Source organism: Chenopodium album, chromosome 7, assembly GCF_948465745.1.
Source record: "Chenopodium album chromosome 7, dcCheAlbu1.1, whole genome shotgun sequence".
Taxonomy (NCBI): domain Eukaryota; kingdom Viridiplantae; phylum Streptophyta; class Magnoliopsida; order Caryophyllales; family Amaranthaceae; genus Chenopodium; species Chenopodium album.
In genome coordinates, this window is record NC_137840.1 from 73,569,593 (window position 1) to 73,595,897 (window position 26,305).

General features: G+C 32.1%; 3 protein-coding genes across 4 annotated transcripts; 2 read left to right on the plus strand and 1 right to left on the minus strand.

Annotated features, from left to right (window-relative positions):
• The first annotated feature begins 297 nt into the window (after positions 1-297).
• Positions 298-3,816, plus strand: LOC145640656 (growth-regulating factor 9-like). The gene is made up of 3 exons (XM_081691896.1): positions 298-1,280; positions 2,480-2,923; positions 3,398-3,816. Exons 1-3 carry the CDS (start codon positions 1,052-1,054, stop codon positions 3,814-3,816), a joined length of 1,092 nt encoding a protein of 363 aa, XP_081548022.1. The 5' UTR covers positions 298-1,051.
• A 4,852-nt stretch (positions 3,817-8,668) lies between these two features.
• LOC145640657 (bidirectional sugar transporter SWEET6b-like) lies at positions 8,669-11,093 on the plus strand. The gene is made up of 6 exons (XM_081691898.1): positions 8,669-8,711; positions 9,684-9,720; positions 10,119-10,335; positions 10,418-10,585; positions 10,711-10,830; positions 10,929-11,093. Exons 1-6 carry the CDS (start codon positions 8,669-8,671, stop codon positions 11,076-11,078), a joined length of 735 nt encoding a protein of 244 aa, XP_081548024.1. The 3' UTR covers positions 11,079-11,093.
• A 955-nt stretch (positions 11,094-12,048) lies between these two features.
• LOC145639502 (uncharacterized) lies at positions 12,049-19,308 on the minus strand. Of its 2 annotated transcripts, none has more exons than XM_081690757.1 (14): positions 19,120-19,308; positions 18,639-18,972; positions 17,828-17,919; positions 17,692-17,711; positions 16,734-16,971; positions 16,499-16,594; positions 16,298-16,413; positions 16,127-16,207; positions 14,708-14,831; positions 14,507-14,556; positions 13,255-13,345; positions 12,808-12,843; positions 12,595-12,692; positions 12,049-12,505 (listed from the first exon to the last, which is right to left on the minus strand). In XM_081690757.1, the coding sequence occupies exons 2-14, from the start codon at positions 18,968-18,970 to the stop codon at positions 12,389-12,391; spliced, it is 1,491 nt and encodes a 496-aa protein (XP_081546883.1). In that variant the 5' UTR covers positions 18,971-18,972; positions 19,120-19,308; the 3' UTR covers positions 12,049-12,388. The 2 variants fall into 2 exon arrangements, with proteins under 2 accessions (XP_081546883.1, XP_081546884.1); XM_081690758.1 differs by having other exon boundaries at positions 18,639-18,975.
• Positions 19,309-26,305: the final 6,997 nt, after the last annotated feature.

Below are 26,305 nucleotides of genomic sequence, written 5' to 3' on the forward strand. Positions count from 1 at the left end.
TATGATTCCATATTAAAGACGGTTAAAACTAATTAATTATAGCTTGATTTAATCAAATTGTTTTTGATAGATTATTTACTTGAAAATCGATATGATTAATGTTAATGTCCTATAATACCCAAAAACTATACGAGTAACGCACTAACCAAGCATAGAGTATAAGTTTTTTTTTTATTTTTTTTTTCTTTTTCTAAGTGGGGTATGAGTACATGGACAAATCTTTCCTAGGTTAGTTTGCCTTTTCCAATCTTTTAAATACATGTCATGCTAACGTGTTGCGATTATACAAGAACGACGGTAAGAAAAATCGCAATTCAATCCCTCCCTCCCTACAAGGCTACATGTCAAGGTAAGAAGACTATCCATCGATCTATCTTATGGAGCATGTTCCACTCACAAATATTGAAAGCAATCAATCAAACAAAACACACAACAAAAATATTGACACCACACTCACTCACTATTTATTCACTACTCAGTACTCACTCTTTCTGACAAGTATTTGCCCCCTCTGTTTCCTGCCAAAACCCCTCATTTTTCTCTCTCTCCTCCTTTCATCCTCTCCAGTTGTCAGATGTCCTCACCCCTTCTGACAATCTCTAATGACTTTGGTTTTTCAGGCCTTCCTTTTTTTTTTTTTTTTTTTTTTTTTTTCCAAGTGTTTGTCATTTTCTACTTCATTTTTATTTAACCACCCACATATCAACCTTCTTTCCCTGTACTAAATTATCACAATGAAGCCTCTTGTTAACCTTTTCCCCACTTCTTCAGGTCAGTAACACATTTTTCTTTCTCAAATGTAGCCAACACATTGTTGGTGTACCACATAACGACTAACACTAACATCTTTGGTTAATTTTATTGTAATGATCTGATTTTTTTTTTTTTTTTGAATTGTGATGAAGGAGAAGGGGAGGACAGGTGGAGGAAAAAAACAGAAGAAAAACAGGGGGAAAAAACAGAGGAAGAATCAGAACCGTTGATCAGTCTTGCTCTTGGGATTGGTGGGTCCGATGAGAGAGAAAAAGACAACAGCTTTGGCAGGATTGTAATGGTGAAAGAGGAGAACAAGGAAGTTGATGATCATGATCATCATAATCAAGCGGTGGTGGAGAGAAAAGGGTGTAGGATAAATTCAGTGGTCAGGTTTACAGAGGATCAGGTTCAAGAATTAAACAAACAATTATTGATATTTAAGTATTTGGTTTGTGGTTTACCTGTTCCTTTTCACCTTCTTCCTCCTCATTTTTACCTCTACAAAAGATCATCTCCTCCTTTTTGTAAGTTTTTTTTTTTCAATTTATTTGATATATGTTCTCAATTTAATTATGTTTATGTTGTTTACTCGGTAGCATTTTGTAATTATTTATATGTTTATTTTTTTGTTTTGTTTCATTTATAATTCCCCTTTTTAATTTAATTAGTTTTTTTTGGAAGTTTTGATAATATGCATGTGAATTATGGTTTTAATTTAAGTTTTGGATTATAAATTGTAAAATATGTTTCATTTTGTTGTTGTTGTTTTTTGTTTGTAGTTTGCATTTTGGACTGCAATTCTTGGTTGGTTTAGGTATATACTGCTAATATGTTGACTTGGCTTATTTGCTTATTTATTTGTACATGTGTTTTTCAAAATCGGTTGATAAAGGTTATAGGATTATTTTGAAGACTATGTTGGGAATACATTCCCTGTAGTTGGAATTGTTATGAGAAAACGGACAATAGTTGGGATTTAATTTGCGAATTTCTCTATGTCATATCAGAATTTGTCCCTTGTAGGGGACTATTGAATGAATATCTTGAGACTTAACCGAGTAGCGCCTTAACATAAGGTTTACGTGTCAAACGTGTGTTTTCTTGTTATCATTTCAAATGAGGACCTAGGGTCTTTTGTGGGTTTGGTCACTTTGATGACTTTTTGTGAGGGGATGCTAAAACCCTACTGTGTTAGTCTCCTTTTAGAGATTGATCTTCAATTAAGGTAGGAAATTATGTGTTTGTACTACAAAGTTGGGTACTTGTGTGCATTTACTCTTTGGTTGATGAGTTTGTAATACAAAGTGCTAATGGATGTGTTTGATTAATGGATTACGGATTTACAGTTTGTGGGATTGCCAAATGTACTATGATTGTCTATGAATCATTGTTCAATGTCGCTTATACTCAAACGTCTTCATTACTGATTACTTAAGTTTTACATTATTATATAGGTACTTGAGCAATCATGAATGTAGGAGGTTTGGTTTTACTAGTTATGCTATATTTGCATTCATTTCTGCCTACAATATTGAACTTTTGCAATTGATAATAATAATAATAATAATAATGACAAAAATAAAGACAATCTTAAGAATTTAACCTTCCTACTTGCTAGTGTATTTTGTTGAATGATGTTGAGTGTTGACCGTTGAGTGCCTGAGGCGATGAGTGTATGAGTATTGTTGATTTTGTTTCGTGTTATCATGATTTGTGGTTGTAGCAATTTTCTGCGGGAGATCTGATCATCACCGGCAGATGATAGATCCGGAGCCTGGGAGATGCAGGAGGACTGATGGCAAGAAATGGAGGTGCCACCAATCTGTGATTCCTAATGGGAAATACTGCGAGAAGCACATGCATCGAGGCAGTAATCGTTCAAGAAAGCTTGTGGAAGCCTGTCCATATTCTAGAACCACCAACCTCAATAACTTAAACAAAAACATTTATCTTAACAAAGACATCTGGCCAAAACTCTCAGAAAATATAGGTCCGAAAGAGCCAGCTAAGGTTGTGAAGAGAGCTCAGGACTTAGGCACTTCTACTGCAGTGAGCTATGGGAACAACAAGCAAAACAATGAGGCAAAGTGTGTCGTTGCGAAAGATAGGATTGCTGTCATCAACCAAACATCAGGGTTGGATTTCTCACCCAAAAGTGTTCTAAATGGTTAGCCTTTTTTCTTACAAGACTATTTTTATGGTATTGAAATGTCGTTCCTGTTACGAAAAATTTATTGATGTATGTGTTCCACAATATATAAATGATTCGGTTTGAATTCAAGATTCATCATCAATTCATCATTGACCTCAATCGTCACCTGATAAATATTCCACTGGTTTTTGCATCATTTGGTGGGTCATTTGTTAAGAATGTATATTTCTCTGACAGCAAACCTTCTAAACTCTATTATACTGACTTGCTGTTAATTCTTATACTTTTAGACATTTAGTTGCATCTTTTTATTTTGTGTCCCACGTTCGCGAATTGAGGGTATATATACTGTATCCTAGCTGATTAGTCTACTCTAGGAGCTCTGATCTGGCCACGATGAATCTTCTCTTGACTCTAAATAATTCTTGTATTCTTTCTCTTATTTACCTCATTACCTGCTAATAGTTTATGTTATCTGTCTATTTTTAGATACAGGAATGAGGTGCCCGAGTGTTCAAAGTTGCCAGAGCAACACAGAATCTGAATCAAGGTGTAAGAGAACAGATGGGAAGAAATGGCGGTGCAAGAAGGAAGTTCTACCATATCAAAAGTACTGTGCACAACATGTCAACAGAGGCAGATATCGCTCAAAGAAGCGATCTATAGGCTCATCATCCTCCAGGGAAATCCAAGCTGCCTATGGTTCTACATCCAGCCCCAAAATCTATGGAACAGGACAGGCCAAAGTCGGCTTGGGGCTGAAGATCTCGCTTCCCACAAGACTAGATGATCCAAGGAACATCTTCAAAGGAAGCATGTCTCAGAATGGTGGCAGTAGCTCAAGCACTGAAGCTACTGAAAGTGATGAGAGCATGGATGTTTCAGACATAATTGTCCTTTCTTCTTGAGAGGTTAACAACGCGTAGTTTTTGGAGCTCAACAAAATGTATATATTAGTATATAAAAGGGCAGCTAATAGGTCAGTATCATTGTGCTTGCATTCAGCTTTTTGTAGGGAGTACTAATGCTGAAACTTTAACCTCATTTTGCATGAATTTGATGTTGCTGATCAGATGTGAACATATTAATATTGAAATATATGTACTGAGGTTGTTTGAATGTATGTTTGATTAAAAAAAATAAAAAACCAATCCACATTAGTATTTCAAAGATGTCCAATGTAGATCCCCTCCCTCTGTTAAGTCGTTACTGAGTTTGGGTTAAAGCCAGCATAGTCGTGCAGGTTTGCTTGCCCCCGAATATGAACATGGCCGTGTTTGGGCTCTAGGACAACCATCGATTAGTATTGATATTGTGAAGAACTATAAACACGGGGAATTTTTGGGCCTATGTGTTTTAATGTAAATCGGTAATAGGATGACAACATTGTAAATAAATATTGACATATACTTTTAACGTTCTACAGAGTATATATCAACATAGTGGTACGTAAAAAAATAACATTGTAATCCTTAAAAATACTTTTACGGACCATTGAATCACGTAAAATTATATTGATGACTTCGTATATAGGAGTTAAGCGCTGAGAACTATTGCATGAAGCACTTGGCTATTGTTATGTGGCGGTTTGGTTAATTGTAGCTTTGTGGGCTGGGTGGTGCTATTACCGTGTTATGACCATTGGTTGAGTGGCCTTGTGGGCTGGGTGGTGTTATGACTTTGTAAATGTGTATTTATTAATTTATTTATCACAAAATCTCCAAAGTCAACATTTTTTTTTTTTTTTTTTTTTTTTTTTTTTAAAAAAAAAAAAAGTAAATGAATACATTGAAATTATGCTGACAAGTTTCAATATGACTATTCGACCAGGTCAAATATTTTGAAATTGATGGAGTACGTAATTTGCAATGTTTCATTTACTTTCGTTCCTCTAAATTAAAAATTTATCATTAATATCTTCAACTTTATCGTTATTAATGTGAATCCAAATGACACATTGTCAATCTGCAATATCAAAACAAATTTTTTTCAATCTTGGATTATTTTCTAAATTGTATACTACTATACTAGTCATACTCATACATAGACATTGTCTTGTTTGAACGGCTGAACCCTCAAACAACCTTCAAGCATTGGTAAGACATGATAATCGTGATGAATGGGACATTCGGATAGATGGACTTCATGTGTTATTATCGCGGATAATGATATTGTTATTATAAACTTATGATTGGTGTGTATTATTATTTATTTTGCTTTTAAAAAAATAATTGGCCTTCTTGCCCTGCCATGCATTATAAGGCATGAGTTTATTTAAATTTATTGTAAATAATTGGTCTTCTAAATTTCACCTTTTTATTAATTTAGATGAGAGATTCCATTTTAAAAAAAAAAAAATTATGCATATCAATATACCAGTATATCTTTAAGGACTTTATCCATGAATATCTTTGATTATACAAGTATATCAATATGTCAAAATCATAAAAATCTAATACGGAGTATATAAATATAATTACAAATTGAGTTGAATAATCTTACAATATATTGCACATGACTATACAAGTATACATGAATTGTATGTATATCATATATGTAAATTTCAAATTGTTGCGTCGAAAAAAAAAAAATAAAGAAAGTACCTACAATTAAAATATTTTACCATAATTAAATTAATTTGTACTTATCATAATTGATTTTGCTATAATAAATTAAGTGATTTTACTTATTAAAATTTATCTTTTGTGAAGACAAGGAGGTACGTAATACAAAATCTCATTGTGAATATCATACGTGCTGACGAAGGCACGTATACGTACAATATCATACGGAGTAATTAGGAGCTAATTTATATAATTAACCAATTTTGAGGTTGTTGTGACTTTGCTTGTACCATTACATTTACGTCTGCGTATGATGGGCGAAATTTATGTAGGAGTGATCATACACTCACCATTTCACCAAATTTAAGTGCTTTCTTACTATTATAGTGCCCATCTACGTCGATTAGAGTATTTAATCGTATATTATAAAGTTTATTTGGTAAAATTTTTGGATAACTTGGTTTGTATGGAAGGATAATTTGCCAAAAATTTCATACAAGCCTAGCTATTTGACATCGCAAAGTATATGATAAATACTACTCCGTATTAACTATATTTAGGGTTTTTTTTTTTTTTTTTTTTTTTTTTTTTTTTTTGAAAGAACTATATTTAGTTAGAATAGACAAAATAATACTCTATACTCTCTTTGTCCACTTTCAAATAAAAGCCTCATTTTAATATTTTTTATACTCTTGAATTTAAATTAATCAAACTCTACCTTAGGTTTTTTTTAAAAAAAAAAAATTATCCACATTAATCAACAAAACTAAATCTCGGAGTATTGATTAACCAAATCCCATAACAGGCAAATTAGACTTTTATTTAAAGACGGATGAAGGACCTACTTAATTACAGGGTATATATTTATAGAGGCAACAAATTACAATAGTTTTTGGCATTCCATTTAATTTTTTAGGTACGTGTTTGGCTTTCTATGGATTATATTAATTACTTCGTAGGATAAGATAAGTATAGGGTTCTATTGCATTTTTTTTGGGATACTAAACTTACACAAACACTAATTACATTTTTCCGCACAAATGGAATTTGGGTCGATGCTGATGTAATTCGCACAAAATTGTCAATATAGATGTCATAATCCTAATCAGTATAGATGTAATTTTCAAACCAATTTAACTTCATAGAAATTTTAAAATTTCTGAAAAAAAATTCAATAATAAAATTTCTTGCATTGACTTATTGAGCTATTAAAAGATAACATGGTTGTAACCAAGCTAACAATTAATACTGATATAATAATAAGTCAGAGTACATTTTTTCATCTGCAAACTCTCCTATGACTACGAGGCTATGAGCTATGACCAAATATCAATATTTGCTTACTTGGATTTTTTGGTACGGTCAATGTACAATTGTACGAGGGGTCATGTTAGATAACAAATATGTTAGTTGCTTACTAAAATTGTCTTTTCCTTTAGATTGAATTTAATAAGGGTGGTTTAATACGTAGACGAGTCTCTTAATCGTAACTAATAATTAACAAATTATCTAAGGGAATCGATTTATCATAGAAGTTCATTCTCTACCAATGATTTCAATTTAATTGGTTTATTTTGTGCTGTTGTGAAGGTTTATTAATCTGTGAAAATACTAAATACAATACAATCAATATTATATATAAGAATTGTTGCATCAATAAAAAGTAATCTAAAGTTGGCGGTACCATTTAAAGAAAAAGAGAGATCGAAGAGCTTAAAACTTGTTACGTGTATATAAACTAATTTATTAATGGATAAATAAAAAAGTACAAGCCTTTTTTGTAGCTTATAAGTACAAGCAATCCATAACTTAAATCTATAGTACATTACCTATTGTTAATTGGTTTAGCTAGTAAATTCATACATAAATCGTGTATCTATAACATCCATAGAATGCACACACTATAACGTTCAAAATGTGAACCTTTGCTTAATTAGCTTTCTCTACTGTGCACAGGGTTAGTTGCATGCACCCTATGCTTCTCCACGTGTTTCAATGCAAGCGTAATCAATAACTACTCTTATTAAGGGACTCGTCTAGCCAAACATGTGCAACCTAGTTAGCTCTTACATTGCATCTAATTCAATCAATACCTACGTACGTACGACAACTATTAACTACGATGGGATAAGATCGTACATAGTAAAGTTTATATATACGGTGCATATGAGACTACGCATTCAACAGTTCACCACGTAGTCACATGTTAACACACACGCATGAATTACACGGGTCGGACAAAACCGGACTCTCACGAGAAATGTGGTCAAGCACTCAAGCTCACTCATATTGCATTGCATGCAACAACATTATTCAGTTGCTCGATTATCAAACAGAAATTAAAAACGTACATTCAGTTATTAATTGCTTTAGGAGCAGAAAATAAGTTGCATGGAGCATTTATATCGTGCATCAGAGTCGATCCACTTCAAACAAGAATCCAATAAAATTAATCTATCTTTATTATAATAAAGAAATCTTTTACTACTATCACAATCTTAATTACTTTGAAATTTTTATCTAATAATTAGATCAACATAGGTTAAATTATAAGGTATCCATATTAAATACGAGATTATTAATTTATTTTAGAATTAAATAATTTAAATGACACGTAAGCAAAATTGGCGAATGAGAGATTTTCCAGTTTAAATTAACTAAATATAAAAATATTATATTGATATAAGAAATTTTATCTAAATATATGACAAATTTTAGCACATAAATATATGTAAAAAAATTATTGCATCGCACAGGCTTCATCTAGTCTTAATTACTTTGAAATTTTTATCTAATAATTAGATCAACACCATTATAAGTATCCATATTAAAGATAAATTAATTATATTTTATAAGATAACAAAGAAAAAATAGATAATTATTTTCTAATGAGATTTTAGTCCTTTTACATTAAGATCTTAAACATTGGATAATATTTACAATTCCCATTATTCATTATATATATGGTAAAATATTAATTATAATCCGATAATGTTAACACAAAATAAGGGTTAAGTGCAAGTCTTTCTGAGTCAAACTTTTTTCTATAAATTCAGCCAATTTTCTTCGGTTTTTCTCTCACTTTTCAATTCATTCGTTTTTTTTTCTCTCTAATTTCTCTCTCTAAATTCTCTCTCTAAATTTTCTCTCCTCTTTTTCTCGTCTTCTTTCTGTTGATTCTTGAAGCTATTCAACAATGGTGAATCCTGATGTTATTCGTAGTATTCTCGGAATTATTGGTATGATTAATTTCCTCTACTTTAATTTTGTTCTTCCTTTTTTAGAAAAAAATAATTGTATTAATTAGCATTATTATTCTTGAAAATCTTCTATTAATTACATGCAATTAATTCAAACTTATCTTACTGATCATTTAAATGCATGAAATTCATCGAAATAGTTTTTTTTAATTACGTTATAGTAGTAGTAATAGTAGCTCAAATTGCATAAATTATCATGAAATTCTTGCTTAGTTTTTTTTTAAAAAATTTTATTTTTAAATCAAGAAGTAAAAAATGAAAAAAAAAAAAAAAAAAAAAAAAAGAAAATTAGGTTAATATCGATTTGATTTTGATTACTTACTTTCTTAGTAGGATTTTTTTTTTTTTTTTTTTTTTGGTAATTTTACAGTAATCAAACTCTCTTAATCACCTTTTTTTTTATACTAGTCTTGACTATAATCAAGAAGTTAGCTAATAATTAATTCTATAAATGTCGTAATTATGGAGTTAATTTGTATCCAAAACTTGATTAAGCTACGTCAAAATAGGTCATTGTTAATAATAAATCTTGATCAAAATTCCAAAATAATGAAAAAGACAGTGTAGTTTAATTAATTTTCATTAATAATTGGTAATGATTGAGTGAAAAAGTAAAAAATACGGCGTGTTGAAGAGTTGAGGTAGTCGTGAGTAAAACGGCGAGCGAAAAAATCGGCGAAATATAAGGTTGTTGTTATAATTACAAGTAGTAATTCTGTTATTAAAATTTGTATTTATTACCAAAATTTGATGCATGTACTATGGAGTACTAGAGTGCAACTTTCAGTTTGCTTAATCACACTTTTTGTGTGTTTTCTTCTTTACCACGCTTTTTGTATTTTCTTTAATCACACTGTTAATTATTTTCTGATAATAACTAATTTTGTTTAATCACACTGTTTAATTATTTACTGCTAGTAACTAATTTTGATTCCTTGATTAATTTTGCAGGAAATGTTACATCCTTCTGCTTGTTTTGCTCCCCTGCGTATGTATTTTTTTTTATTTTTTATAATACTTTCTCTCTCCTCTTGTGTTTTTATATTAATTAGTGATTTAATTGTGAGATAATTACTGAATTAATTAAGTTGGACTGGATTATAACTATATTGAATAATTTTAATTTGAATGTGTACGTTTATAATAATTGCTTGTGATTCTAGGGTGTGATAATGTATATTGGATGTGTGTGATATCACCAATTTAACAAAAGATTAGTGATGAATCTAATTTATAATTTTTGCATACGTTGATTGAATCTTATGCCAAAGTATGGAGGTTTAGATTGAGTATATATATTAGTTGTAACGCGGTAATATATAATGTATGGTACGATTTTGATTAAAACGAGAAATGTATATATGAACGATGTATGGTATGTAACAGGCCTACAATGTGGAGGATTTTTAAGAACAAATCAGTGGAGGAATTCAAGTTTCACCCTATTGTAGCTGGTATAATCAACTGTTTCATGTGGGTGTTTTACTCGATGCCATTCGTGCATCCTCACAGCATTCTTGTCACCACCATTAACAGTGTTGGACTTGTTATGTACATTTGCTACAACATAGTATACCTGAGATATGCTAACAATCAGAAGAGGGTAAGAATTGAGGAAAATTAATTCCCCTGAATTTTAGTCATATTCTTTGTTGTGATGATGATTACTGGTTTATGTTGTTGTAATTCAGAAATCAATGTTCATGTACTATCTTGCGGAAGTTGTGTTTTTGGCTGCCTTGATCTGCATCACACTCCTTGCGTTCCACACTCATACGTCGAGGTCTACCTTTGTTGGGATCTTTTGTGACGTCTTTGGGATCATTCTCTATGGTGCACCTCTCACTGTTATGGTATGAATTTTGCATCTGTACTTGTATTCTTTCGATGTTAGCTTTGTAAAGTAGCTGTTAATTACTTGAGTTATACATGTATATCATGTCCTGAATTATGAAAATTTGTTTGTTTGGCGCAACAGTACAAGGTCATTAAAACGAAGAGTGTTGAATTCATGCCATTGACTCTTTCATTGGCTGGTTTGTCTAATGGAGTTATTTGGAGTGCATACGCCTTCATCAGATTTGATCCTTACATTCTGGTAATCAATTATACCTCATTTCATTTAGTCATTCTCAATGTGCATGTTACAATGCTTGTAATTAGTATCCTAATCCTATGTGTCTTTGTTGCACGCAGATTGGCAATGGGGTTGGAGCCATACTTGCCGTAGCACAACTGATCTTGTACGCTTGCTACTATGGGTCTACACCGAAGGAGGGGAAGCCCGTGAAGGACCCGGTGAAGCCAACAGCACCACAAGTGCAGATGACTGTTTCTGCCGTCTAAAGATGATACTCAGTTTAATCTGTCCCTAGCCATTTTAATCTGTTCTTGTGTTGGCTAGCTTGTGTGTTTTTTGCTAGCGTAGGTAGTGGTTTTGGTTATAGCTTAAAAACAGTAATAGTACTCTGTGTTGTGTTTTCTGGTAGGAATTTCTTGATTACCTTAATTAATTCGAGCGTTCTTTCTTCTTAAGATTGAAGAGAGGTTAATCATTTCATATGATAGGGTTGGAATATAAATATGATAAACAAACCTTTTATCCTTTCACCTTTGTTCTTACTTTGCATTATTCAAGTTCTCTTTTTAATTTCAGTTCTAATGACTTGTAACCAAAAACGATTATTGATCGATGTTTTCATTATCTATGCATGTAGAGAGATAATGCTAAAGGAAAATGAGTAGTTAGTTCAATTCATAGTTAGTTGTTGATACCTCTAACAAATCCAGCATAATTTATGTGGAAAATAAGGATTTCTTCGATTTTTGTATTATTGATTTATCGAAGATTGGTCACATTGGTGTGTGATTGATATAATAATTACAGCACAAAGGTAAGAAATGTTACGAAGGATAGACAATTACTATGCAAGTGATTAATTATATAAATCACTTCATGAGATGTTTGGCATTTTTATTACCCGTATTTTACTCCCTCTGTCTCTAAAACTATGTACATTTATTATTTTCTCTCTCCATGAGCTATGAGCCTATGACCACATTTCAATATTTGCTTGCTTAGATTTTTTGGTACGGTCAATGTACAATAGGGGTCAGGTTAGATATCAAATATGTTACGGTCAATGTACAATTGTACTCCTGTGAAAAATGTCCAAAAAGATCGTTCTATTAAAGACGGAGGGAGTAGAAATATGTTCCACATTATCCGTGTGCTATTACAAGCTTATCATTTTTTTATTTTTTTTTTTAAGGAGCGCAGTGCGCAAATCCTCTAGTTATCCATTCATTAATTCAATTTTACAGCTTCAAGATGTTACAGCCAATGTCAACAACATTAATTCAATTATACAACTTTCAAGATGTTACAGCCAGCCTCCAACAGCAGGTTGGAAATATATATATTGACCAAATATGCTCAATAACAGCCAACCTCCTACAACCTATTTTCTTATGTACTTCGTCTTCGTTTTAATCAGTAAAGTTTATTCATTTACAAGATTTACATAAATAGTCAACAAAACAAAAAAAGAATCCAAGCTTATGTTCTTCCCTATCTCAAGTCTCAACCCACAACTAATCTTCAGTTGGATCAAGCTTGGTCAGCAAAATACAATTTAACCATATTAAATGGTGGGTTAGCTGGATCCAAACTCTTTGTTCCACCGTTCAAGCTCCTCCCATCGGCTCTTTGATAAGCTCGGTCTAATTACAGTCATAGCATTCCGAAAGTCTTCATATCTCAAAGGTCTGACCTGTTATATCAAATAAACAAGCAAATAAATACCTAAGAATCATTGCTTAATAAAACAAATTAATGATTCCCGCATAACAATCAAGCAACCTGATTAGCCTTGACTGTGAGTATGTTTGGACCAAGTTCTCTTATTGGCATCATGGCAGCTTCTTCACACAAGGCTTGCAGGTCACTTCCGGAGTATCCTAAAGATAGACAAAACATAAAGCAACTTAAAACATAAATATTGACAAACTATACTGGCATGTAATACCTGAAGCCATAAAACCAGAACACAGATGAGACTCAAGAATAACATACCCTCTGTTTCTCTCACAAGCCTTTCTAAATCTTGGCCTGCATAGAAAAAACAGTAGATGGGTCAAAATAGTGTTTCAGTTGAGTAATGAATACAGAAGAAAAAATAAGGTCAGTACATGAATGGATTCTTAAACAATCATTAGTAAGAGTGTTCAAATACATTATAACAGCATTTAAAATAGTCTGGAAGACATCAAGAAAACATACAAGGTTGGATAATCAAACTAGATTCTTTTAAGTAATCTAGACTTGTGCTATTTGAACTAGTAGATGGTGGGAATAAACAAGAAGCTCCTGAATGTATACAGCTAAAGTAAAAACAGTTGTATAAGAACAGCATACAAGTATCATTGTACAATATACTTAATGAATAATTATACATCAAAACAAAACGCAGAGAGGATAGGACTAAAAAAAATATCTTGTATGGAGTAAAATTATACTTACCAGGCAAGGAAAATGCTTGACCCTTCAATTTTTGATTAAGAATAAGCCGCCTGACATTTTGATCAGGCAATGGAATGTATATTCTCTTGACCTGGCCAAAGATTGCTATAACATGAGCATAGAAGCAACCAAGGATGTGATAGTGGTACATATAAAGAAGTCCCAACACTATAATCAGCCAAAAGAGCCCCAAATATATATACATAAGATTCTTATATACTCCGTAACTGAGTACACAGTGAACATATGAAGTTGCTAAACAAGGGAGGCTAAGTAAATGGATCGAATAAAGTAATACTTGCATAAATTTAACCAGGTTCAATGACAATCCTAGATCCACCTAATGATATAAGCAATAAAAATGTCCTCGCCATCAGAAACTATGTTATAGACTGAATTCTACTGATTTAATTAAGCACGATTAATAGTAATTTAAGGCTAAAAGCTTGAACATTTGATTGATTAAAGGTTGGATTACATAAGGATAGCCATAACTTGAGGTTATGAATCTCTCAGTAGCTTTAGGCTACAAATCTCTCTAGTAGCTTGAGGCTACAAGTCTCTCAAGAGGTTCACTCAATTTCTGCCTGCCTTCTATGTTACCCATACTACCATACTTATACTAAAATGGTCAAGCTGACATTAAGGCTAACATGTGATACTTAGCTAATTTAGAAAAACATAAATAGAACACAAAGAAACTAGCTGCCTTCCTTTCCTTCTATTCTTCTTAATGGAGTTTGTCTTGTTGCTAAGAAATGCCCCCTGCTGCTGTTGCTTGTTGCTGCTCATGCTTGCTCCTTCCTTTGTGCCTCGTATACACCACTAAAGGTGGTTGACCAGGCTGGGTTTGACCCAAGTTGAGGTTTGACCCCGGATTGATGTGTGGGTTACTTGGATCCATGACAAACTATCTCAGAAACACAAGAGCTCATATATACACAAGCATTGCTAATCATATGCTGGTCTATATGCCAGGCCTAACAACCTTATATGAGCACAGAAGACCAAACAGAAGAGAAACAAACATAAGTGGAGTTTTGCCTAGGTATAAGCTAATAATTAAAATCAATCCAAGCTCGGACACCAGGATAAACATCACTGAAAGATCTCTCTGTCACAGTGAGGTCAATAATGAATGTAGATACAACATCAAGAATTTTTGACAATATATCAAAGTGAGAAGACTTATTATATAAAGTGAAACAGGTAAAACAGTTTGGGGGGTAGGGGAGTAGGTAAGAAAGAGTACCAATCTCCTCAAAACTGCATCATCGAGTTCTTGTGGTTTATTAGTTGCACCTGTATAGGAAAAGAAAAGAGAGGATGAAACAAAATAAGAAATAAGTCTATGTGAAGATTATTTTATAAGAAGGCGCACTATTTTGGTTTGCTCTCTCTGCATTTCTGAAAAGCAGCTTTTTTTCAACCTACTTAAGTGTAGTGAGCTCACCAATTACTATCACTAGATCATCAGGATTTGAGGTGACACCATCAAATTGAACAAGGAACTCTGACTTCAACCTTCGGCTGGCATCATGTTCATTAGCCTCTCTAGTAGACATCATGCTATCGATCTGCCAAAAGAAAAAGGCAGAACATACTCATAATCAGTAGATGCTTTAAGGTAAGAATTTAAGAAAATCCAAGTTTATTTGCCAGATAAATAAAAAACTGTTTCTCAAGTGGCACTTCCATAAATAAATCAACAACTTTTTATTAAAACGTGGGGCCCAATGCCATGCTGACTGAGATTTTTTTTTTGTTGATTTATTTACGAAATTGCCACTTCATACATGTTTTTTTGTTTATTTGCCAAATACACAGGAGCTTCATCAGAAACTACGATTGGACATCAGAATCCTTGGAAAAAATTGACAAGGAGAACATTTATTAAGTAGTAGCAAAATATTTTCCTACGAAGTATAATTTTGAATTGATAGGGGGTATTAATCCGTAATCGTAAGGACTAAGGATGGCCATACAGTTTTCTATTACTATGGGCTGATAATGGGCAACATATTCCAAAGAGTGAAAAGCATAATATCCATTAATTAGAAACAAAGTCTTTGATCTTACCAGCCCCTAACCAAAATAAATTAATAGCAACAGAATTTCAAAATTATATCGATAACATTCATAAATGAAGAAAAATAATATAATCAGTAGTAAATGAACAATTATTATAGAAGGTTTTTCAAAACGTGTTTGCTACATAAAAAGGGGAAGCTTCACAGTCTTTTAAAGTGAGAGCCTGAGAGGTACACAAGGGCATAAATTTGCAATAATACTCCATATGATGAACTCATTCATAGGTTAACAAAGGCTTGCATTGTAACCAAAAAGAGAGTATAACTTTCAGTAAACAAGAAAACAAAGATATCAGACTGCTCCACATTCATGGCAATGACTTATCATTAAAAAAAATAAAAAAATAGCCAGACATTTCCAGGTCATCCAACTTGTTTCAAGATTAAACTCACAGGCCTAACTTCTTTATCATTAATTCATTATGGCACAATAAGACCTTTCAAGATTAAACTTACCATTTCATGACTACCACTCACACAAAAAATAAAGATATTCCTTAAACTCAACTAGCTTGCCCTGTTTAGAATTTTGGTAATGCAAAACATGGTGAACCACAAATTCCAAAGGCGGCAAACAATTATCTGGGTTGAGTAACATCTTACTGTTTTCTATTGAATGACTTATGGTATATTTGGGGTTCTAACTTGCAAATGATAAAACATGTATATATATCACGTGCACCCAAACACAACATACAACATTACAGAACAGTTGTTCACATAGTTTTTGAAGAATTTGACCATCTAGATAATCAGTTTTGGAATTCAGAACAGAAACATACCTCATCCATAAAAATTACAGAAGGCTGCCTCGAGATAGCAACCATGAAGAGGGTCCGGACAAGCTTTTCACCTTCACCAACCTATCACGACCATAGCACAGGAATTGATCATGACATGCAGGCTATAGAAAAACAAGAATATACCAACGCACTCGAGGCTAGAACACCCACCCACTTAGATGTTAAGGTAGACGCAGACACATTAAAAAATGTTGCATTACACTCCGAAGCAACTGCTTTAGCAAGCATTGTTTTCCCATTGCCGGGTGGACCAAAAAGAAGCAGACCTAGAAGCAGAAAATACTCAAAATTACCACAAAAGTAATTAGGCATAGTTATCACATCTCATATTAGCAGTCTAGAACACTATACCTCGGGGGGGCCTCCTAAGGCCAGTAAATAAGTCTTTTCTTTTGGTGGGCAGGATAACCATTTCAAACAAAGTTTGCTTTGCCTTATCAAGACCAGCTGAGAAAAAAGGTTTTCAATGATAATTTAGCACATAGTACAGATTATAAAACAAGGTCAAATAACAAAACTTTCAATGATGATTAAACAAAGCACAAAGCAGGTTGAATAGTTGCAACTAAGAACCCACTCGTCTTACCTACATCTTCCCATTTGACAGAAGGACTTTTATCCACAACTACTGTGTTTATCATCTCTACTAATTTTGCATCATAACCACCAGTATCTTGGTTTGATTTAGATGCTCCAGATTTATCCATTCGATCTCTAGCTAGTGAACTGCTTTTTGTAACAATTGATGGCCTCTGTGGAACAGTTTTTATTGAAGTTGATGGTTTTGAGAAGCCCTTAGAAGCTTGTGGTAGTGAAGAAGTAATCTGAAAGGTGGATTGAAAACTTTCTCAAAAAATTTAATTTATTAGCATGATATATAAAAACAACAGACCTAATTGTAAATGGGCAAGAGGATATACACCAACATGATATACACTCTTTGTTGACATTTCACATATATTAACAAGTACACATGAAGAATGGAGGGAATCAACCAAAAATATTTTAGTAGAGTGCAGAGAAAATTGATTGATTAATAAACACTTATTAGCCAAAGAAGACAACAAGCAGGGACAAACTAAAATAGAGAGGTGGACTATATCTTCACGACATGCCTTACTCTGGAAAATAAACATATGTTCTAAAAGTGGACTCTAAATGTCTTGCTTACGAGTCTCCAGCCACGACCAAACAGATTTATGAGGTTGTAGTATCCAAATTCAAGATTTTGCATTAGTCACGATTTCCACATTCAGGTTGTTTGTGCGCAAATACCAGATAAATAATCAAGCAAAATGCAATGTCACATCATTTTACACGCATTGAAGTTAAAACCACCAATAACTTCTCCAGAAGCAAAGTAACTTGGTCCCACACCAAACAGCAGATACAATGTAATAGAGGAGTAAGGGAAGCAAATCAGTTGATCAAACGAAGCTTTGACCCATATGATGCAAAAGTTTCAAGACAACGAATATATAATGAAATAATCAACTTGCAAATTACATAAAACCATAAGGGCCATAACATAGACAAAGACATACTTTGCTGGTGGTTTTGCTACCTGAAAAGCAAAAGAAGGAAAAAAGATAAGAACTAAAATCATTACTTTGCAAGGATCAAACATATTATGAAAATTCTACAAAAGGGAATTGAATAGAGCATACACATTTTCCGAACCTATTCTTGCACTCAAGATTTGTAATCTCTCAGACACGTGTCCCTGCCACTTCGATATCTTCTGATGGTAGGAATTAACTTTCTGCTGTTCACTACAGCAAATTGAAGAATTAGTCAAATTTAGTTTCCGCAGGCAAATCACATAACACAACAACCCCTCAAACAGTTCAAAAGTACAAGATTTTTTATGCACACTTATATATTGTTACACTTAGCTTCTATAATCTTTTGAATGTGGATATTAAGCAGAAAGGAGTTACGGTATGATCATACATAGTCAAATCCTTCTCTGATTTAAAGAGTTGTACCAATTTTTTCATAACAAAAACTTTTAAAAGATGCCAATAACAAAAGAATTCTAACCATAATTACAGAGTACAGCCTCATAAAACTACAAAATTTAATCAACTTTATGCAGTAATATTTCCGATTCTGTAGCTAAATTGGTTTTCTTCGTTTGATAGATATAACTGCAGTAGCCAACTCATTGATCAAGCATTCCAAGCAAAACATACAAGCATATGAGGGAAATCTACACACTGAGAAGAAGAATAAAGTACAGTCACACACTCACACAGGCACACTCTCTCTGTCCAGACATATTTTTGACATGCTCAAAATCTCCCATAAAATTCAAGGTGATCATAAATTGCAATCATAAGATTCAGTCACATTACTCATCCAAATTCAATACATAAACTTGTTCCGCGCATTCCAAAATAGTATATTGCCAGAAAAACCAATAAATAACAGCATGATCAAACACAAAAACTGCATACAGCCAAGTAAAGATCATCAATTTCCCGACTACCTGGACGAAATAAACGACGGAGGCCGTGTGGAAGCACCTTCAGCAAGTATACGCTGAGCATTTCTATAGTGCAAAATTGCATCATCAACTAAACCCCATTCTTCAGCTCTAACAGCCTTATCAATCTCTCCTGTCGCCAAATCAAAGTAGCCTTTCAATTTACCAGCAGTTCTCTCATTCGAAACCTTACTCCCATCTACACCTACTTCCATTGTTTCCCCAGTTCGATTAATTGAAGAATTAGGGTTTCCGTTACAGTTCGAATCATACAAAGTATCAGAATTTGAGAATACCGAATTCAATGAATCGATTAATCCTTTCCAGAAGCTCATATCTGCTAATTACAGCAAGTTCAATGCAAAATTAGGGTTTTTTGAATCAGAATTGTGGATTGTAAATGCGAAATTTGTGAATAAAAAAAAAAAATTTAAAGGGGAAAATAAAAATTATGCGATTAAGAGAGATTGAGAGAAGTGCTTACCAACTGGAGATGGAGATTGTTGCAGAAGTTCATCGTAAAGAGGAAGAAGAAGAGTAGTAAAGAGAGAAGATAAAAATGGCGGATTTGATGATCGGAATATTTAATGCAGAAGAAAGGTCAATTAAATTAAACAGTGATTATTGTAGGAAATGAAGCAAAAGGAAAGATACGAAATCCTAGAATATTTATTCGTACTCCGTATTATGGTTGGAGTATTTCCTTATTTGCTCATTCGAAAGTATAATGCGCATTTTCTTTCAAAAATTAAATAAAATATTAAAAATACTATAAAAATGAAAAAAATGAAAAATAATACTCTTAAATACACTGATTTGTGTATATTTTGTTACAAATTTTTAAATTAATACAAAATTAGAAAAGATCATAAAATGCTTGTTTATAATCCTAAAGATACCATATAATGTCATAGTATTTTCCGTAATTTATAACATCTTTAAAATGATTTAGAATTAAAATCAAATTATTTATACATGATTTAGATTTTTTGGTATCCAAACTTGAAATTAATTTAGAATCAATCAAATGATTTATAATGGATTGGAATTTTTTATTTATTTTTTATGCTTTTATTTTTGGTTTTTTATAGGCATGAAAGATACAGACAGAGGACTTTCACATTTTGGTTTTAGAAAATAGTAATAGATGTGTATAGTATAGACTCTATTCAATATAGAGTAATAGAGAAAGCAATATATTGTTTTCCAAGTCAACAATTGTGCAAGCATGTTTAGTGTTAGTTTCATTATATAAAAAAAATGAATTATTGCACAATTTTAACTTATGAATCGTTTAAAATATTCCATAATATATAACTATGAAATCAACCATACATGTGTTTTTAAACCTTTTCTTGATACTACTTATAATAATACCTTAATCCTTATAACTTAGAAAAGTTCGTCAAAATAAAAAGTACATACATTAATCCTTAAAAAAGATATATTATTTGAGTCAACGTGAATTACATGACATAAGATTCCAATCTTTTAAGATCACTTTGTATAATAAGAGCAGCAACATGTTTTACTCTCGCAAATGCCTTCTGCAGTATTATAAAGTCGTTCGGCATGTTCTTGGCACACATTTGGGTTACATATAGACCCATCGGCAAAACATTCAATAAGTTTATATCCCGGACGAGTTTTACTAGGTTGACATTGAGATAGTTCGTCAATTGAAATCAATGATCTTGATAAGATACCTGTTTTGAACATAACAACCATTATAATTACATCAACCTCAATTCAAGTATAATGTACTACGTATTACGAGTATATGATGCGGTAGTAGACTTTTCTTACAATAAGATATTAAAAAAAAAAAAAAAAAAAGTGTTAAATACCATCATAAAAATTATATCCATTGTACAAAATATATCTCATAATAATACGTGAATCAAAATGAATGATACTACCAAGTAATAATTTGAGTTGTAAAGTAAGTTTTAAAAAACCAAGACAAAGTAAATAAAATAATTACCTGAAAAATTAACGAGGAGTAAGAGTAACAACATTGGAGCTATGTATTGTGAAGATGCCATTGTAGATTTTTTTTTTTTTCTAGGCCTAGTAATGTGAATGGATGGCTGAAGTTTTTGTTTAAGGAAAAAAAAAAAAATGGTATAGGAATGATATGCATCTAAATAATCAGTTATACTCCTTTTATACTTGTAATCGTTCTGACCTATGGATTAGAATGTTACACCATAATACTTTTATTGCGAACAAATCACATGAAAATCAATTACAATAATTATATGAAGATATTCTTGGAAGATTTGTCATAATTTGTTATCTATTGCCTTTTTATGCCAAACAATGCCAATAACTTTTCTTGTAAAAATATTTTGTGATGGGATCTCAAACGTAATTACTTGGTGCTAATTGAGATGAAAATGGTGAACATATTAACTTGATTGAAGTAAAAAAAGGTAAGCATATTAACTTGGTTTTTAGCATACTCTAAATATAGCTAATAGGATGTGGACTGTTGGAGACATAAAATAAGACATCCAAATTTTAAAGGCCTAAAAGTCCCCCTTTTTTTTTGACATAAAAGTCTAGTGTATTAAAAATCAAAATAAAAAATGAATAAAAAAAAAAATTACTACTCTGTATTCTGTAAAATCTGCCTATCAAATAAAAATTTGACTAAGCTAAGCACAATGGTTACATACTCACATAGGGCCTGTTCACATTTACTTAATTTCAGTTCAGTTCAGTTCAGCTCCAAGCAGTTCAATTCAGCTCCAATTAGTTCAGTTCAGCTCTTAATTTCCCTCTCTAATAAAATATTTATTTCAGATCAGTTCAGTTCAGTTCAGCTCCAATCAGTTCAGCTCAATTCAGTAAATGTGAATAGGCCCATATTCACATGTTTGTTGGCCCTAAGGACTATTTATTGAATTCACAATAATTGTTGTTGGATCAAATCTTGTAATGCACTTTAATTTTCTTTGTTTGCTCATAATCCCTCTTCATAATTTAAATCAATTTAGGGCTTGTTCAGTTCAACTTAATTTCAGTTCATTTTAGCTACAATCAATTCAATTTAGTTCAACTCTTAATTTCTCTCGCATAAAATATTTATTTTAGTTTTATTCAGTTCAGCTCTAATCAGTTTAGTTCAGCTCAGCTCAATAAATGTGAACATGCCCTTACCCCCTTAACCTAGACTACGCTTAACCCTTCTCTCCATTTAAAGTACATAATATGAAGTAGTCGAGTCTTGTAGAGTAAATTGTTTTTTTTTTTTTTTTTTTTTTTTTTTTTTTGGTTCATAATATAAATGGCATTCCCTTGTTATATACTTGTACAATTATTCTATTATTACAGGACTATTAATCTATTTTTCATTAAACAAATTAACAGTCAAATATTGTCATTCCTTATGGTTTTGATGATAACTTGAAAATTTCTTACATAAGTAATCAATTACGTGATGCTGAGCTCTGTTGGGTTTAGTGTGGCTCATTTCCTTTAAGCCCAGCTACTCATGTCTCAAGTTTTTTGGAAAGTTTTAGCACAATGATTGGTTGGAAGAATGGTAGAATGAATGTTCGTTAGAATTCTAGAATCTTATTGTAGAAAATTTGTGTAGATATATCTAGTATCTACACCCTTCCTCTCGCCTATAAATATGACACGTTAGCTGGTTAGGGCTTATTTTGGAGCAATATACCCCTCTTCTAATCCTTATCTAAGACATTAGCCCTATTATACACTATGTGATTTTATGCGCATTATTACAATTTTGTGTTCCGAATAATATTATGGCTCAGTGGCGTAGCCGGGAATTTCAAATCGGGGGAAAAAAAAATAAAATTCACTTAATTAGACAAATATGTTGGAACATACATATACTTAAATTGTTTAAGTATTACAACTCAAAATTTCCAAAATACAGAGAACTTATTGGTCTTCCAACATCATGTACAAACTCTTCCTCCATTAATATATGTTTATTGGTTTAGAATTTTTGAATAAAATGCATAATTCATAATTCGATCTCTATTATAACCAGAATTTGGCATAATTGTTAAAAAAAAAAGAATACTATATTTTACATTTAAAAATATATATATATATATATATATGGCATAATTGTTAAATATATATATATATATATATATATATATATATATATATATATATATATATATATATATATATATATATATATATATATTACATTAAAAAAATAAGTAAAAAAAAAAAAGAAAAAAAAAAGAAAATGAATGCAACATGAATTTGGGATATTATTCATGTAGAACTAAAAGAGACAGAAAATGATTGTTTGAAAATATATTGACTTTTACCAAAAACAATAAAAAAAATACATACGATCATTGCACTAAATATATTATTAATCATTTAGCAAAATAAATAAATATAAAGAATTTTTTCTAAAAAAGTGGGGGAAGCTGTCCCTTGCTCTGCCAGTGCTATACTCTATTCAAATTTTTAATGACATACTAGTAAAATTGATGATAAGTTTAAATTATAATTAATTCCAATCAACAATTCACCTCAAATAATTCATAATTCAGTCCACTACAAACCTATCTCAGCTTCAGCAAATACCCGACGTGTTTCTGTGTCAATCACTAAAATCAATCCAATTAACAATTCTAATCAATCCCTATCATGATACTACCTTGAATTAATTAAACAAATTTTAACATGCCTCTACCCACTTAATTAATTACCGAGTACACAAATGTACCTCGAATATGATCTCAAAATCGCTACGACTACATGAAAATTACTCACTTGGAACTTGAAAGTCTCCTACCACTCAAAATTATAAAGGGACATTAATACCTATTCCTAATAAATTTAATTAATATTTTTTCACCAAAAAAATAAAAATAAATTTCCAACAATATATACACTCTTTAAATCACTTTTAAACTTTCTAAAATATGTTGAAAATTAATTTAAACCACATACTTTTATTCCCGAATAATGGGTAACTAGCCTCTACTTAAAAACTCCAGCATTATAAAAACTCTTAAACTTGCTGTAATTTAGTTTAAAAACATTAATTTTAATAGTTTCAGTAAAAGTATTTTCAGTTTAGTAAAAATAAGTCCAGTTCAGTAAAAATAATTTCATTTCAATAAAAATCAGTAATGTTAAAGAGAAAATATAACATGAAATCAGTAAAAACAAATTTAGTTCAGCAAAAATAATTTCAATTCAGTAAAAATAATTTAATTTCACCAAAAATAATTTCAGTTCTGTAAAAATAATTTCAGTTCAGCAAAAAAATAAGGAAAATTTAGTATTTATTTTTGGTGACCTTAAACAAGATTAGAAAAAACTTTAGGTTGTCTCAAAATAGAGAGAAGAAAAAAAAAGAAAAACTTTAAACTTCATAAGATTTTGATGTAAAATAGGCAAAGTTTTTTTTTTTTTTTTTTTTTTTTTTTAATATTTTACAGAGTTTTATTTATTTATTATTTTTTTAAAGGGTGACGGGATGAAATAAGGTTAATATATTGAGATTTGATTTCAATCCTTTAAAGCTTTAACTTTATTCACAAAATATATATAATTGTTATTAGTGTTTTAGGTGAAAACAATGGACCTACGGATGAGGTCCTTACGGTGGGTCAAAGACTGATCTCGGTCCAAGCTAAGTGGTGACTGGACCGAGGATTTTCTGTAAAGTAAACACACGTAAATTGGCCTTGGAGATTGTGCCGAGAAAGACCGCTCTGATGCCGAAGTCAGTACAATGTCTATAGAGAGAAAGCTATGCAAGATTATTAATTGCTTGAGGCTTTGTGTGAGTGAATGTAATAGAGAAGTGATGCTTTTATGCACAAATAGGAGGAATAGACCTTGAGTCAAGTGGGTTTGCCACGTTAAATGGGCCTTTGACTGACTTGGCATGACTTGAACCTTTGCTTTGGGCTTGATAATTGAATCATTTTAGACCAACTTAATTGGAGTAAATTAGACCCAAATAATTAGTATTATACGTGTAGTAAATTTAATGTATACTAGATTATTCCGGTGCGATGCACGGTTTTAATAAAAAAAAAATAGTATAGAACTCGTATATACTAATATATAATGAATCTTTTAAATTTTGCCATAAATTTAGGGAAAGAAATTTCTTAAATAGAATACAGTTTGAATATTTCAGGAAATTTCTGAATGTTTGAATATTAGTGTTAAGAAATTGAAGAGAGAGAATGATAGATCTTTAAATCCAAAGAAAGAAATATAGTTTCAATTTACGATACTTCGATTTTCTATATTAAAGTCGTTGAAATAACTTACTAAGCTTGTTTACGAAGTATTATATAAAAGGAAAAAAAATCCTTTTAAAAAAAATTATCACAAAAAATGACATCATCAATAGTTTTAGGCAGAATTTTTTTTTATAAGAAAGCGACACATATATAGTTTAGAGAAGAGATGATGTCAGTAATGATTTGTTTTAATAATAGTTTTTTTTTTTTTTGATCCAAGTGAAGATGCTTACATCCAAAGAAAAAGAAAATACCGAAATTAAAAAAAAAAAAAAAAAAAAAAAAACACAAGCAAAGCAAACTAACTAAGGAGGGATTAGCCGTGGCATAGCCACACCTCGAATGTCCTCCTCTAAAATACGACTAAGCTCCACCGGAATGTTATTATTAAAATTTTCAAGTTGAGAGTCTTGAATGACTCCGCGGTTGGCCAACCAATCCGCCGCTCTATTGCCCTCCCGGAACACATGGACCAACTTCACTTGCCATCGATTGTCATTAAGGAGATCTAAACATTGCCTGATGTCATGGATATTCTCCCCATAAGCAACTTGCTGCGTGTTCAAAGCGTGTACACAAGCCTGATTATCAACTTGGACTTCTAGCTTGTCAATCTGAAGATTGCGAGCAATTTCTAGCCCTCGAACTAAGGCCAACACTTCAGCTCGAAATGCAGAACAGTACCCAAAGCTAGCTGCAAAAGCAGACACCATGTTTCCAGCATAATCTCGAATTATTCCCCCTCCCCCAGCTGGCCCAGGACATCCCTTAGCAGCTCCGTCACAATTAAGCACATACCAGCCATAGGGGGGGCATGCCAAGTGATGTTGACTGGCACCTTATAGCGTGGCTTTGCATTGCTGTCGTCCAATGCATCCCAAATTGCCCGTCTAGCCTCTTCATACCTCACTTGAAGAAACGCTCCCGCATCAATGGGAAGTTCATTGCGTCTATTATAAACATAGCAATTCCTCCATCTCCATATCCACCAAACCGCAACTCCAAAGAAGGTTGCCCAAGACTCCGTTCCTTCCAAAGAGTCTTCTTTTATATTCTCAGTGATCCACTCTTTCAAATTGCCATGATAGAATCTGTCCCTAATTGAGTCATCCACCACATTACGCCACACAACTCGAGCAGCCGCACAGTCCCTAATAATGTGGAGGGTACTCTCATCAGCACCACCACATATGTAACACCTCGGGTTGTCAGTCATGCGCCTCTTGAACATATTTGAGTTGCCAAGCACCCTATCGTGACAAGCTAACCAGAGGAAAGCTCTAATACGCTGTTGGACAGGGGCATGCCAAACCGCATCCCAACATTCTTCATCTACGACATCGGTATGATGTTGCATAATCTGAATGGCCGACTTGATTTTGAACTTCCCCTTATCACCAT